A 15,082-nucleotide genomic window follows, 5' to 3' on the forward strand; every position below is an offset into this window, starting at 1 on the left:
TATCACTGTCTGGAGTATGTTGCGAACGGGCCGGGAAGTCCCTGAACGCATCACTAAGACTCAAAGATGGGACGGGAAGGGGAAGCCGCGTGCTGCCATTATACGCCGGCAGCGGTGAAGTGTGGTATAACTGATATGAGAGCAGGCGGTTGAGATACGGCAGACGCCTCGAGGACAAGGTTTACTTGCTGCAGCGTGATCGGTATCGAGACGGAAGAAGTCCTCCCCCTCCCTCACCTCAGGTTGTTTTGTCCAAGGACGAGGATGCAGACGAAAACAAGGGAAGCGTTCGTGCTGTAAATGCACATTGTGTCGGTGCTTTTTTTTAAGAACTCTAAAATTGAGCCTTTCAATTCATTTTAAAAAATTCGTATTATCAAAGTATTTCATAGACACTTATAAATTTAGTCTAAATTGTGTCAAACCAGAAACCCACCAGTAGGTCAGACGTTTGATGATATCAAATTTAAACAAAAAAGTATCGATATCGGTTTCATCACCAGGGACGCACACCTCTTGTGTATTCCATGTCATTTTTTTGACTCAGACATCTTCATGGCGTTCCGTGACTCGAGACGGTTGAGGCCACTGCTGACTCGCTGCTAACAGTCCCTTGCTAGCCAGCTAGCTAACCTTTTGCGTCCGACGTGGGCAAGTTCAAATTCATTGCCAGTCATGTAAATGAAGTTTAGATGTTTCTGTGGAAATATAGGTCTTAAATTTTTCTCGCAGCGCTCTCAAAAAGGTCTTCAATGTGAGTTGGTGAAATCCGGTATGCAGCAGCTGCATCTGTGTGAGGGGGGGGTGGGGGGGGGGGCGTCCTACCAAGCCAGGAGGGCATTAATATGGATCAGCCTCCCTAACCACATCATCAAGCCTCTCACACTGAGTTAAGTGTTAAATTCATCACACATCGTTTCATCTCTCCTGATGATCAAACAGCCATTTGTGACTCTGGATGGAACTCTTAGCTCCATGACACTTTACTTTTCTCTCTCACTCTCACTCATGCACACACACACGTACACACACACTCTTCTGGTATCCTTCACACACACATACACATAAACACACCGCCCCCATCCTTACCCCCTACCCCTGCCCGAGGCGGCTCTGCGACATCAAAAGGAGCTAAGCGCTTTGCATCGTGGGTAAGATCTGGGAGCGTGACGGGCTGCAGAGTCTTTAGTCTCATTAAAGAGTTCTAGATCTTCGACTCTCACATTAAAGAAGTCTGGAAAAACTTTCTGCTGGGGCCTTCGGAGCGGGGACCGGATGAGACGCGTCTCAGAGAACACTGAAGGAACCCGGCGATACACGCATATACATGATCAGATAACATATATCCCATTGATCTATCACAGAATAAAGACGCTTGAAACCTAGAAGTTTACTTAAAAAAAAAAAGGTTTTATTTCATGATATTGCACTTTGAAGAGTTTGGAATGGAGATACAGCTTCATTCAAATGGAAATTTTGAGGGGAGGAAAAAGTACATTGTTTTGTTAAAGGAGGCTCATGGAAAGAGTTGAGGCGAATTTGATGTGAAACGTCAACAGGGATAAGTATTTCTGCTTGTTTTACATTTCTTAACCAAATTCTTCCATATGCAACTCTGGGTTCCAGGGGGAGGGGTTCATATGGGCAGTTACCCAGGGCGGCTTCAGAAAGGGGCGGTGCGCCCAAAGACAGGTTTTCTTCCACCATCACCCTGTATTTAACCCTTCCCTCCAATCCGCCCACGTGCTCTGTTCATGCCGAGTTATCACATAAAATCCCAATAAAATGCATCAAAGTTTCTATTACTCAACATCGGAAACCTCCAGATGTGCGACTCTGTAAGTCCATTGACTTCCTCTGGAGTTCTTTGTAGATATTTATGTACAGAGTACTAGGCAATGTAAATCACTGGCTCTATTAATACAAGCTTGTCCTATGCGTTTACATGAAGCGATGCCACAATCTCTGTTTTCTAGGTAGCATGTTGCGCTCTAGCTCAGAAGACCCCAGATTTGTAGCAGTGTGTGTGTGTGTGTGTGTGCATTTTAACAGCATGAAAGGAATTGGCGCCACTGCGTTTGCCTTTCAGTGTCAGTTCAGCTTTATATGCATCTAGAATTCATAAACACAGCTACTAATGCGAGTTGCTTTTGGACAAATCTGCTTAGACTCAGCTACCTACAGTAGATGTTATTAAGGTACTCCCCCCACTGCCTCCTTTTCTTCTTCTTTTTTTTATTTTTCCCTTCATCTCACCTCCCTTTGAGCCCCGTCCCTCCCTCCCTCCTGGGCTCTACCACGTCTCGGGAGAGTACGGCAGTTTTCTCACACCAGCCCCATGATGCGCGCCTCCCACCATTTGCAGGGCATGATCACCCTGCAGGCCACCCTGCAGCCTCGGAAGTGGTACGGCCAGGACTGGTGGCCGAGCGGCTCGCAGATCCTCTGACAGTGGGTGTAGCCGCGGCGACACTCGCTGCAGCACACACCCTGGTGGTCCAGCATGGTGTGGGTGTCCGCGGCGCCCTGCTCGCCCTCCAGTCCGCGCTGCGGGGGGAGAGGGAGGGTGGGGGGAGAGGGAGGACAGGGGGCAAGCAGTCAGACTTGAGTGGCTCGTTTTCCTCACGGGCATGTTTAGTGAAAAGATCTCATTTCAGCCCTGTTAAATGTGGATTTTTCAGCCGGCAGGATTGGGAGGCAGGGAGGTCACGTGGGTTTTTTATTTGTATTTTTTTTGCCCCTGTTAGTTTTCGGTTTAATCCTGCCTGCAGTTGTCAGGGCTGTGATGAAAGGAGAGGAGGATGCAAGTCTGAGCAGCTGGATGGATGGGAATGGAGGATGTGTAACGAGCTACATTTACTCACTTTACTCATGGTCTTCAAGGGGACAATATTATATAGGTTATGTTATAATGTTCCTTCGTCAAAAACATATCCGGAGTCTTGACTCTTTCGTGCATGTTGGAGAAATCCTGTAATCTCCACCCTCAGCAACAAAGTTCCTCCTCAGAGCTGCGGTTTCCAAGCTCTCTCCCTTAATGCCGCCACTCAGCTCCTTCAGACTAGCCAGCAGACATTAGCAAACACCTGGTGGCACTGCACATCAACTGGACTCAATGTAGGAGCTACTTCTTAGTGAAATGTTGGTAGAGACGTTAAAGGATTAATAGAAGAGCAATTAACCTGAAGGCAGAGTTTCAGAAAGAGGAGTTTCTTAAAGAGACAGAGGCCCAATTTTAAGGGATTAAAGTTCTGATATTTGATATATACAGCATTTTTATGGCGACTCAAGTCAACATTGCACAATAAAACGGCACTACGCAACTAGGACACACATAACACTTTAAGATACCAAAATTTCCACATAACATATTTTGCTCTGTCTGATGATGTCACTTTTAAATATTTAAACGATTCGTGTTCTCATGTTGAAGCAGTGCTACCACTCTTGAGGACAATTTTTGCGCCTGCTCAAAAAACCTCTGCATCGGCGTGGGGGCTGTTTTAAGAAGGCAAAGGGGGGCCACTGAGAAGAAATGCAGGGGGCGATGAAATTATTCATACAGCCTCATTCCTGAAAAGGAAAGCTTCAGACAGCCGCGTGGCGAAAATACATACACCCAAAGATGCGCGGTGACGTGCCGGGCCTCTCCGCCGTGACCCCAGCATCTGCCGCGGCTCCCGTGGATGTGAGAAACTCTCCGCGGGGGGAGAACGGCCTCCTCAGGTCGCGCCCCTTCGTATCCGAACGGACAGCTCGGCTCGGCGCGCTCCGGCCGGATGTAAACACCGCGGAGGGAAGCGCGCGTGACTCACCTGATAGGGGTTGTCCGGGTTGGACGGCGGCGGCCCGTCCTCGTCCTCGCGCTCCTCCGCCGCGGCGGCGGCTGCCTGCCGGCGCTCGCGAGCGACGGCTCCGCTCTTCCTCTGGCCGCCTGCACACATCACTGCGTCACTATCTGACAGCGGGACAAATTTAGGAGCGGAGGGCCGCTTCCCGGGCAGCGGTTCTCGAGATGATCAGATGAAGTTGAAGCAGGAATATCAACAAACGTTTTATATATTTGTGTGTGTATATATATATATATATATATATATATATATATAGACATATAACCTTTGACTTCACTGCACTGCATGCTAAAAGTTCCCAATCCACGCTCTCTGAGGAGCTTCAAAAACACGATTCAGATCAAACGTCTTCGATGTTAGACAGAAAAATACTTCAACCCGATTGACCCTCGTTATCTTTGTTCTGTGTCAAATTCTTCCTGAGTCAGATCTGAAATTTATTTTATTTTATTTTATTTATTGCATACCGGGTGAGTGCGTGGGACGGAGCCAGAAGATGGGCAGGTCTCCACACAGCTCCATGATCCTGCCGCTGAGGAAGGATGGGTCGGACAGAGGCGGGCCCGATGCCACCAGGACCAGGTCGTCCTCGAATCTGGCCGCCATCACCTCGTCGCCCTGCGGGGAACGGATGAAAAGTGAAACGCACCCAGAGCCACAGCCAGTCTTCTTTAGATCGACCTGCTCTCCACGACGGACGCTTCCGTTCCTCGCCATGAATGTGGCGTCGAGTTTTACAACATGAGCCCATTGAGCGTCCCATTCTCAAAATATCAATCTGTCAACTCACTGGCTCGTGTTGAACGATGGACAAAGAGTAGAAAAAGAAACAATAGCTAGTCTATGATTGACCTGACCTTGACCTTCTTCAAATCAAACAAAATGGGTGTCAAAAAAACTCGACTCCATTTGTGTCGAGCACGATATATATTGTATATCGTGCAGCAAAATGTTAAAGGTCAAAAGGTCAACCCTAACCCCTAACCCTACCGCTCCTCTGCCCCCCACACACACACTTTTATGAAATCAAACAAAATTGGTGTCAAACATCTGTGCTTATGTACCAGCACAAACGTAGCTAAGTTGATTGACACCCACTGTGTGTGATTTGAAGAAGGGGGAGGGGACTGGTTGACCTTTGATGACCTCTAGAAACATTTCTTAATATCTTTAAAATGAAAGCAGCACAAACGAAAGGTTTTGCTGCACAAACGTTTGACACCAATTTTGTCTGATTTGAAGAAGGTGTGGGGTGGGAGGGGGGGGCAACTTCACGCAGGCCTGTGATTGGCCAGTTTTCCGCCGTCGCCGCCCCGTGTCTCCGGTTGTTATGGCTTCCAGGGCTAAAATATGGAGGCATTATGCTAACGCGGCTGAGCTGATGCTTGCTTAGTGAGAGTTTTATGAACTTTTCATGGAAACAAGCATTTATTTACTTAATATGAACTTAGTATATCACTTGCTACAGTAACATGTCGACGTGAGTATTAAGCTTAAGGTTTCAATATATGTTCCTGTTTGTCTTTCAGCGTAGGCTGAGAGCCGGTGGCTGCCAACACTTTGCAGAGGCAGCCGCCGAGGGGGACGCCAGAAGGTCCCACAGGTAATGACATCCATTGTTAATTATCTGGAGTGGCAATCACAAATAGTACAGGCGATTAAAAACTCCAACCGCACGTTTACTTAAACATCTAAAATAGAGCTGAACTGGAGAGGAACGGCCAGAAAGGTCAACAGAACGTACCTGTGGAAATGCAAAGAGTTGGACCCGGTCCTTCAGCGCCATCACAGTGGACAGATTGCATTCTAATTAAGTGACCTATGAAGCCAGTTTATTTATTCAGTCATTTATTTTTTTTTGCGCAGGGTTTTATTTGCACTGCAAGCCCCCTCAAAATCCTGCTAAGTATTTTTAGTCTAGTTTCCGGTGCAAATACCTCAGTACATTTGAATTAAAGCAAAACTAACTTACAAGAAGCTTTTCAGCGAGACATGGGAGTTTGTTGCCAGTAAAACTACTCCTTAATGTTGATGACCAATGATTAGCGCACTTTTTCCTCAATAGTAAGGAATTGTTGACTTAAAACAAAAACATGTTTCTTGCTAAAAAGTTGATCTTAATCCAAGTGTACTAATATATTTGCTCTAGAAACAAGAGCAGAATTACTTTGTAAAATTTTGTGGGTTTTATTTATTTATTTGCAGTTTCATCCTTATCATTTTCCCTCCATAATTATGAATTATAATTTGTGTTGCAAATATCCCATTAAAACAAAACAAAGCCCCCAAAAAACAAGTGTCTGTTTTAAGGTGTATCACTACGAAAGTCATCCCCCAGCAGACATGACAAGAACAAAATAGTTTGCTGCCGGGTTGGTTTTTTTCTGGATCTTGTCACTCTCCCTTTAAATAATCCACACTCCCCGCATCATGTCCAAGTCTAATCCTCATTATCGGGGCCCCGAATCACAGAGTGAAGCCCGGAGGCGCTCCAGGCCGCAGTATGCAGATTTTGCGTTCGCGCTGACATTTGGCTGCACGCACGTGACGTCGGGTCTCGTCAGCATCCGACAGTAATAATAATTAATCCTGCTACACAACAGCAGACGAGTATCCACGGCCCGCAGGAGAGGAAGAGGGGAAAGTCTGCTGGGACTGATCTCGCCCACAGGCTGCGCTGCACCAGCCAAAGTCACGTTTAGGGAACCGTTCAGAAATGACTTCTTTTTTCTTTTCTTCTTTTTCTTCTCTTTCCCAGCTCAAAATAATTTGCTGTAGGGACAAATAAAAGCAGGGGGTCCTTCTTCACTGCTCGTCTGACTGATAAGAGTTTATCTGACCCGCTCCCACTGGATCAAGGAGGGTTTGTGTGTGTGCGCGCGCATGTATGTGTGTGTACGCGCGCGCGGGCGTGTGTGTGTGTGCGTGTGCTTATCTAACCCATATTTCCCATCATTCTAAATTATAGCAAATGACCAGCCTGCAGCAACCATTATAACAACATTCTCCATGTCTTCCAAAACGTGGTTGCGCACGCGCACGCACGCGGCCGTTTATGAGGCAATAACGCAAACGCACGCCCGAGCGCAAATGCGAAATAAATGATCGTTTATGAGGCAGACGGAGGCAATAAAAGCAGCCTCGCGTGATAATTAATTGCGTTGTTGTTGCGTTCACGCGGGAGTGTTTGCGCGTATGCGTCGACGGGGGGAAGCGGTTGGTGCTGTGGCGAGGATTTATACCCCGAACTAAACGATTTTAATTATCGTGCGGCCTCAATTGAGCAATCACACGCTGTGTGTGTGTGTGTGTGTGTGTTTTTGTGATAACAATCCTCACACACACACCCACACACAGTGCAAGTCCTCCTAGTGTTTTGTGTATATATATATGTGTGTGTGTGTGTGTTACCTTAGTAAGCTGTCACTCGTCACCTGTGTGGTCCTGATAGGTGACTTGCTCCGATTTCTGAGCGCGCATTAGCGGTAATTAAAAAGTTGCAGCTGTTTAGAGCAACGATGTTAAGTAGAGAAATCATAAATACCTGTGAGGAGCTTTAGGATTTGTAATTGCGAGTGCGCGATGCCGGCTGCATTTATTAATCCCTTAAACTTCAACAACAACGTTAAGGGTAGAAATAGGGACTGCGCCAATCACAGTTTTCTGGCCGATCCGCGATTGCCGATCTTTTAAAAAAGCTTAATCTGGCGATTCCAATTTTTGGCCGATACCAATTATTATTTATTTTTTTTTGTCTGAAATGTTGCTCAATGTAGCAAGAAAGTTGTTGAGTTGGCAATGGTGGGTTCGCTGTTGTTAATTGTGAACGTGCAGAGGTCCGATCTGTCGGAGAGTGAAAGAGGACAGTGTTTTGTTTTTACACATCAGCCGATTGCCGATCTCCTGACATTAGGGAAATTGGCACCGATAAATTGGCTGGACGATAAATCGGTGCACCCCTCGTTGAAAACCTGGTAGCTGACCAAGCTATCCTTCACGTTTCAGTGAAGGATAGTAATGCTGCCAAGATGCTGCTCAGAAATCATAAATACATAGATTTTACCTCTCATTTTCACAGTATTTTTAAGGTGCAGCAGCCATTGTCAGATGCTGAACTGCTGGGCAGCCTTCCATTTTTCTATTTGGATTCTTTTGCTTCCAACTGGGAAATCAGAAAAGGTTTATTTGAGCACCGTATGTCAGAAAACTCGCTGGTCATCAGTACGACAGTGTTAGACGCACACAAAGAAAATAAAAATAATAACATTAAGAGAATGGAAATTATGAAATGCTGCTAACGTCCCTGCAGACCCCACACATCCTGGACGCGAAGACTTTCACCTCCAGGTCGACGCCACAGAGGCAGATTCTCCTCCCAAGTCATGCATGCGTTTCTAGGAAGGAGGGGCTCTTCGTTCTGGCTGCAACAAACCGGAAAACATTCAATCCCAAGAAAATCAGGAGACTGCGTGGTGGGAAAATGTTTCTGTTTTGGAGCTACTATGATTTCTACATCCTCTTTCTACCAAATAATAATAATAATTTAAAAACAACTACGTTATTCAATTGAAATGTAGGTGAAATTAATTACAATTTTAATCTGAATCACAGTTTTTAATTGAGGGTGGGGTGGTGAAGAAAAAAAAGTCACAAGTGCTTTCAAGTTGGCCCCTGTGGCAAAACGTTTGAACACCACGGCTGCAGAGGAACCATTAGCTTCCACACTGAGCGGTACGGAGAACTGAATACATTCATTTTTGACGAGTGTGCTGCTGGCTGAGTTAGTTTTAACCAAAGCACGATTCTTAATTAGGCTGAGGAATCACAGATATAATTTTTCATCTCTTGAACAAACGGAATAAAGGCTGAAAAGCATTTTGAACAAAGACAAAGCGGATAATGCACAAGCTGGCCACACGTCTGGCTAAATACTTCTTTTTAGTTGGGCTTCAGTCTCTTCACAATGGATGAAACGTAACCAGCAGATATGTTTGCAGCAGAAGAAATCCAAGCGAAAACGAGGACAATCGGCATGTCATAGAGGATGTATCACTTGTTTTTTGACACAGCTAAAGAAATTCACAGTTCATCAGATTTGAGCTCATTGCAGGGGCAGCAAATAAGCAAATGAAAACAATACACAAAGAAATTCAGCTCACCAGGTCAAATGTCGTCGGGCCCTTGTTCAGAGGCTCCACATCCGGGAGTTGAGCTTTAATTTGGGTCTTGATGAAACACTTGTCTCCCCCCGAAAACCGGATGCCTGTGATTCCCTGAAAAAGTTTTGAAAGCGCAAGTTTATATCTGTTCACCTCACCAATAAAATCACCCTCGAGACCTGGTGCATTTGTGCACAACTTCAAATATATAGGAAAAAAAAAGGATCAAAGGGACTGTGATTAAAGGTCAAAATTTTAATATTCAAAGCCGTCGCCGCACTTCTCTGATTAGCCTGATTGGGGCTCTTCAATTAAAGGTCAAAAACCACCAGTCTGAATGCGCCGGGAATCAGAGGGCCGATGCATCTTGACACTGATTTTTCCCGAGGGGATCCGATGTCTACTTGTTCTTCATTCCTCCACTGGGTTAATGAGCCGATCTTCAAGCCCGATCTCGCTAATTCTTCCGGCGCGGCCGACGGCGCCGCGATGTTCTCTGATCGCTTCGCATGAAACTCACAATCTCGAAGTCGTGGACCTCCAGCGCCTCGTCCGCGCCGCTGCCCGTGCTGAACGTCTCCATGTTGTTGGCGGAGTCGATCTGCATGGAGCCCTTCTCCACCTTGCCGTTGATGCTCATGGTGTAGTGGACATTGTAGACCTGTTGACACACACACACACACACACACACACACACACACACACACACACACACACACGCATGCAATGAGCAACAGAGAACATGCTCCGCAAACCTTTCCATGTTTTGACATGTTACCACAAACTTTGGTGAGTTTTTTTTTCTTTCTTTTTAGGATTTAGTGTGACAGACCAGCACAAATTAATGCATAATTTAAACCGTTTCTCGTAATCAGAATTACAAACTTTGACTTTGGAGAATCTCACAAGCAAAGTCCATGTAATTGAAGGTTATTACGCTGCAAAAACACAAAATCTTACAAAGTATTTATGATCTAGTTTCTAGTGCATGTATCTTAGTGAACTTGAAATAAGACAAAAATATTTTCAAATGACTATTTAACAAGATATAAAGAGTTGTTTTAAGTAAATAATTTCTTAATATTGTTTAAACAACTACTTTTTCCATTGGCAGATTATTTAACTTATAACTTGACATTTTCCCTTTGTTATAAGTTATTTTATCTGCCAGTGGAACAAGTGCTTTTTCATCAATATTAAGAAATTATTTACTTAAAAAAAGTTTGTTAGTGTTATTTCGAGTTTACTAAGACATTTTCCCTAAAAACTAGTCCAAAAAATTCTTGGTAAGATTTTGTAATTTCAACAGTTTTGGTCAGTATGTGTGAATACTATGTTCTTGCATTCATTGTTTCTTGAAGGGGAACTATTACGTATTTTCCATTTTTCATAGCACTATCAAGCCAGTGCGTAGCCTTCAGTTGTTATAAAAATGCTGTATCAATCAGACATGACTTAGAAGAAATTTGACTTTGCAATTAGATCCCTTGAGAGTGGGCTTCTGTCTCTTTAAGACGCTGCTGTTCTTTCCGACCCTTCAACATGCCATCACATCAGAGCTCCTCATTAAGCCGCCTACGACCGTTCATTGGACTGAGAAGTTCTTCTCACGATGAGCCGCAGATCCACCAGGTGAAACGCTGGAAACACCACCGTTCAGTTCTTAAAAAAGCAGAAACTAATTTCATTATTGTTTTTCCCAGCATGTCGTACAATCAGTCTCATTTTCACAAGATCTGTCACCGTGTACTTTGTGTCTTAAACTGGTAATTAGCGCAAATGTAGTGCAAGGTCACACACACACACACTCACACACACAGTGACTGTTCCCTATACGTGTCTCAGTTCATTAGTCAGGCAGTTATTACGGGTTCATTTCTTCGTCAGAGAAATGCTGCTTAGGCTCCAGGAGCAAACGTTTCCTCCTGTTGCTACAGTAACAGTGGATCTTCATTATGCTGTTTTGTCAATATTCACAAAAATGTACTTTTCTTCTTCTTTTTTTTTCAAATTACCATTCATTCGAAAATCAAGTAGTATATACCCAGAGAATCGGCACTCGAGCTCCTCATCATGTCGTTATGTTCCTTCCTGTCATGTAAATATCCAGTTTCCAGATGTGCGAAGTCGATAGACCTTCATGCTTCGATTCATATCGGTGTAACATGTTTGAAAATCTTGTGTCGCAGTGACGCACATTTTTTAGTTGATCTGCCGCATGCGTGTGTTTTGCAAATTCATGCCGAGTTGTGCCATTGTGACGTAAAACGGGGGAAAGTCCAGAAGGCGCGAGGACATTTGGACACTCACAGTTTCAGGCTGGCATGTAAGGTATGAGGGTCCTGAGAGTGAACCCACCTCACACTGATGTGTAAGTAAATAAAACTTTATTCATACGGTCCTGCTGTTCAACTTGTTTTTTTTTTATTTAAAAAAAAAGGCCTTCAACAAACAAAACAACAAATACACAAAACAAATGACATCGAGTCGGAGGAAAGGAGTTGGAGATACAGGAGAGGAACCTCTGTCATTTAGGTTTGAATAGGGGGACAATCGGCAAGACTTCACAGGACCTCAAGGCCCTGCTGGGGGTGCAGGGACGCAAAAGTTTGTGGTACAGATCAGTGTGTGTCCGTGTGGAGCTCCCCAGTTCAAAAGCAATGTCGGGAAATGCACTAGAGAATGAGCAGTTGCATTAGAAGTGGAGTTACATGACAAAACTATGAAGATCCAGTCAGGAGCTCAGCAGCGACACCCTGCACAGACTGCAGCTGATCCAGGGAGGTTTTGTTTAAACATGTGCGTTGTAAAAAAAATAAATAAATAAAATCTGAACCAGACGAAACAAAAGCCCAAATTAAGATTTCTATTTCTGGATGAGACAATAGGACTAAGTTTGTCAATATTTTGCAAATGGTAGAAACAGAAACAAAGCAGACATTTGACTTGATTTTCCTTTGAAGGTCATCTGAAGGTTTAGAACCGATGATTTATCCACACAACCAAGACGTCCAAGAACCTGTTCTATTCTTAATTTACTTATTTTTTTCTGGTGCAAAGATGTTCACCTCAACTTTCTTCTTCTTTCAGCTGAAGAGAAAATAGCAAAATACTTTTTATTTGGAAGAAAAGAAATATACAACTGGATGTCGTCAGCATAATAATAGGAAATTGGAATTGCGAAAATAAATTTGCTTATTTTGCCAGTTTTGGAAAAAAAGTTTTCAGAAAGATTTTGTGCTAGGATGAGGTGATTTTTTATTTTTTTTGTCTGTTTTGAATATGGTGTATTTTACAAAACTACAATGTAAATACTTGTTTTGCTTCACTCGTAATGAACAGCCCACAAAGAAGAAGACAAAGTGCTCGGAGGATGGTGGTGTGGCATGTTTTTTAACGACTTATCGTGTGATTAAACGTGTCCACATGTAATGTAAATTGGGTTTCTTATTTAATGGAGATGCCACAATTGCGAAATTTTGTGTTTTCATCACAATTTCGCAATAATATCAACAAAGTTTGCAGCTCATTTGTAATGGAATCTTAGCTACTAAGACGCCGACGTCTTCTTTGATACCTGATGAGGAAATATTTCCTCTGGCTGAAATCTGAATATATGTCATGTCGATCTTTACATCTGTCGCTGCCAGTGATGTGATGTGTTTCTATTCTTATGTAATAGAAACATTGCAATTGCAAAATTGTGTTTCGTAGACATCAGCAGAATGCCAACAAAGTGTTGCACACTTTTGAAACGACAACTCAGCCAGTGATCGGAGATATTTTCAAAAAGTGACGGTATTCGACCAAGAAGGAGCAGGTAGAGCAGAAACAGTGGTGGCCCTGAAGCAGAGACCTGTGGAACGCCAAAACGAAGATCTGTACGTAAATGTAGCCAAGAAGGCTTAAGGAAGAGCCTGAAATACCACCCCAACTCCCCAGTCTGTCTCCCGATGTTGGATGGTCAACAGCGTCTTTTTGTTCTCTCACATTCCCCTCTACCCTTCTCTAAGTTAAACCTGACACTTTCCCACAAGCGTCCCACATTACTTCCCTCGCTGCCTCTTTCTGAGGCACACTTTCCACGCCCGGTGTAGTCTGGCGTTCTGTCTATCTCATCTCGTCTCATTTCCTCGCCACAGACCCTTTCAATCTTTTGGGAGCAGAAATCGCCGCCGACTACATTTTGCCGCTCGTGTTTTCCACCTCTTGCCCCCGGAGCTTCGACTGGACCAGAGAAAAAGAGAAAGAGAGAGAGAGGGAAAGAGAGAGAGGGCGGGGGGGTGCAGGGGCCCCTCGCCCCACTCCTCTCCACCTCGATGCACCAGTTCAGGATCCCACAGCACAATGGCTCCATTCATTTGCCTCACACTGTACCCCAGAGAAGAGGCGGATGAGTTACACTTCTCCGTTTGCCTAAATACCAACAATTTAAGAAGCTAAACACAGTTTTGAACTCCTCCGTCTGTTTTGATCTGCTGGGACTTGAATTCAAATATCCTAACACCAATGACTAACGAACTTTTGTTCTTTCCTAATTCAACTTGAACATATTCGACCGACATCTTTCTAGACTGCCATTTTCTCCAAAGAAAGCTGTTTTTATTTTTATTTTTCTAAATGGATATGGAGAAGAAGAGAGGAGTGTGGGGGTATTTGAGCTCTATTAAACTGGCACAAACTGATTCGTCACATCCTCCCTTTTTTTAATCTGCACTTTAATGGAGCTGCAGCAGCCAAAGGATCACTGGATGCAACCCTGAAACAAAGACATGAAATATAAAAAAAAAAAAAGCATCCCGTGCCCTTTAACACCAACAAACACATTTTGATATGCATACAATAATAAACCAGAACCTATCATCAGGCTGCACTGTCTTCTCTCTAAGAGTTTCTGCTGCACAGAGCTGCAGGTGTGAATCGTCACTCTTACGTGGTTCTCGTTGTTGTTCCAGAAGTAGAAAGCGCCGGCGGCTCCAAGCAGCAGCAGAACGGCTCCGGCCACCAGCACGGCGATCCCGGCCTTCAGCAGGCGCCCGGCGGAGGCCGGTTTCACCGCCACGGCGGAGTAGGCCTGGTCGGGTTCGACACGAGCAGCAAAACAAAAAACCCACCACATGTGAGACGTCTGTGGTTGGACGGAGCTGGTCACCCCTTAGGGGACGCACAGCAGGGTGCCGCGGCTTCGTCTTGCACTGACCAACTCACCGGCGGCATGAACTGATGCTGGTCCTCCGGTTCGACTGTCGCGATGGGTGTTTTCTCTGAGCTCCCGTCCATGACTAGAGCCAAACAGACAAATACCTTTTTAAGCCCCAGTTCACTCAATCCCCCCAACTCCAACCTCAACCCTCTCTCTCTCTCTTTCTCTCTCTCTCCTCCTTCTTAGAAAAGGAGGAGGTTCACTTCTGGGCCGAACTTTACTTCTCAGCCCAAGCTGAGCATTTTCAGCTCTTAGAACTTTCAATAAAAAAGGTTAAGCTAAGGTTGTAACTTCAAGCTGATTAGCAGCCAGAGAAGGCATTAATGTAACTCGGAGGGTTTTTCTTTTTTATGCTTTCTTCCAGAAAAAAAAATCATTAACCATTTTTTTTTCTCCTTTGAAGCTTCCACGGGCTTTTGCTCATGCAACTTACATGAGTCTGATCCCGCTCTGATCCACAGGATTTCATATCATTAGGTTTCATGACAACCTGAGCGCGGCAGACTTGGATCTGTTCAGTAAATCGAGATGATAGCGGAGGAGGGGTGTTTTATTTTTCCCTCTTCTACATTTTCATCCCAACTTTGCACAGCTCTACCTCTTGATTTTGCTCCTAGTTACTGTTTCCGGTCAAAGGTCACGCCTGCGGAATGTCGCAGGTTGATTTTTTTCCCCTTCCTCCTCCTTGATGGACATGGCGATGAGCCAAAGCCGTCCTCTGTCTCTCTCTCTCTCTCTCTCTCTCTCTCTCTCGCCGAGCCACATTCCTACGCCGCCTCCTGCGTCCACATCTAATAAAACATGCCCCGAATCCATGAATGATGATGATGATGATGGGATTAAATGTGCGTTTGGCATATGGACAAAAA

General features: G+C 44.6%; 1 protein-coding gene across 1 annotated transcript; it reads right to left on the reverse strand.

Annotated features, from left to right (window-relative positions):
• Positions 1 to 1,394: 1,394 nt before the first annotated feature.
• LOC129361564 (leukocyte cell-derived chemotaxin 1-like) lies at positions 1,395 to 14,308 on the reverse strand. Its single transcript, XM_055032479.1, has 7 exons — positions 14,219 to 14,308; positions 13,944 to 14,084; positions 9,531 to 9,671; positions 9,011 to 9,124; positions 4,319 to 4,469; positions 3,816 to 3,934; positions 1,395 to 2,547 (listed from the first exon to the last, which is right to left on the reverse strand). Exons 1-7 carry the CDS (start codon positions 14,288 to 14,290, stop codon positions 2,326 to 2,328), a joined length of 960 nt encoding a protein of 319 aa, XP_054888454.1. The 5' UTR covers positions 14,291 to 14,308; the 3' UTR covers positions 1,395 to 2,325.
• Between the last annotated feature and the right edge of the window lie 774 nt (positions 14,309 to 15,082).

The sequence above is a fragment of the Poeciliopsis prolifica genome, unplaced genomic scaffold, assembly GCF_027474105.1.
Source record: "Poeciliopsis prolifica strain line A6 unplaced genomic scaffold, Auburn_PproV2 SCAFFOLD008, whole genome shotgun sequence".
Classification (NCBI taxonomy): Eukaryota; Metazoa; Chordata; class Actinopteri; order Cyprinodontiformes; family Poeciliidae; genus Poeciliopsis; species Poeciliopsis prolifica.

What these genes read in the sequence shown, in the direction of transcription:
- LOC129361564 (XM_055032479.1), bottom strand. Translation starts at nt 14,290, where the DNA reads ATGGACGGGAGCTCAGAGAAAACACCCATCGCGACAGTCGAACCGGAG. An exon ending in AGCATCAGTTCATGCCGCCG is followed by an intron (nt 14,085 to 14,218) that starts GTGAGTTGGTCA and finishes GAACCCGACCAG; the next exon opens with GCCTACTCCGCCGTGGCGGT. An exon ending in GCCCGACGACATTTGACCTG is followed by an intron (nt 4,470 to 9,010) that starts GTGAGCTGAATT and finishes CGTTCCCCGCAG; the next exon opens with GGCGACGAGGTGATGGCGGC.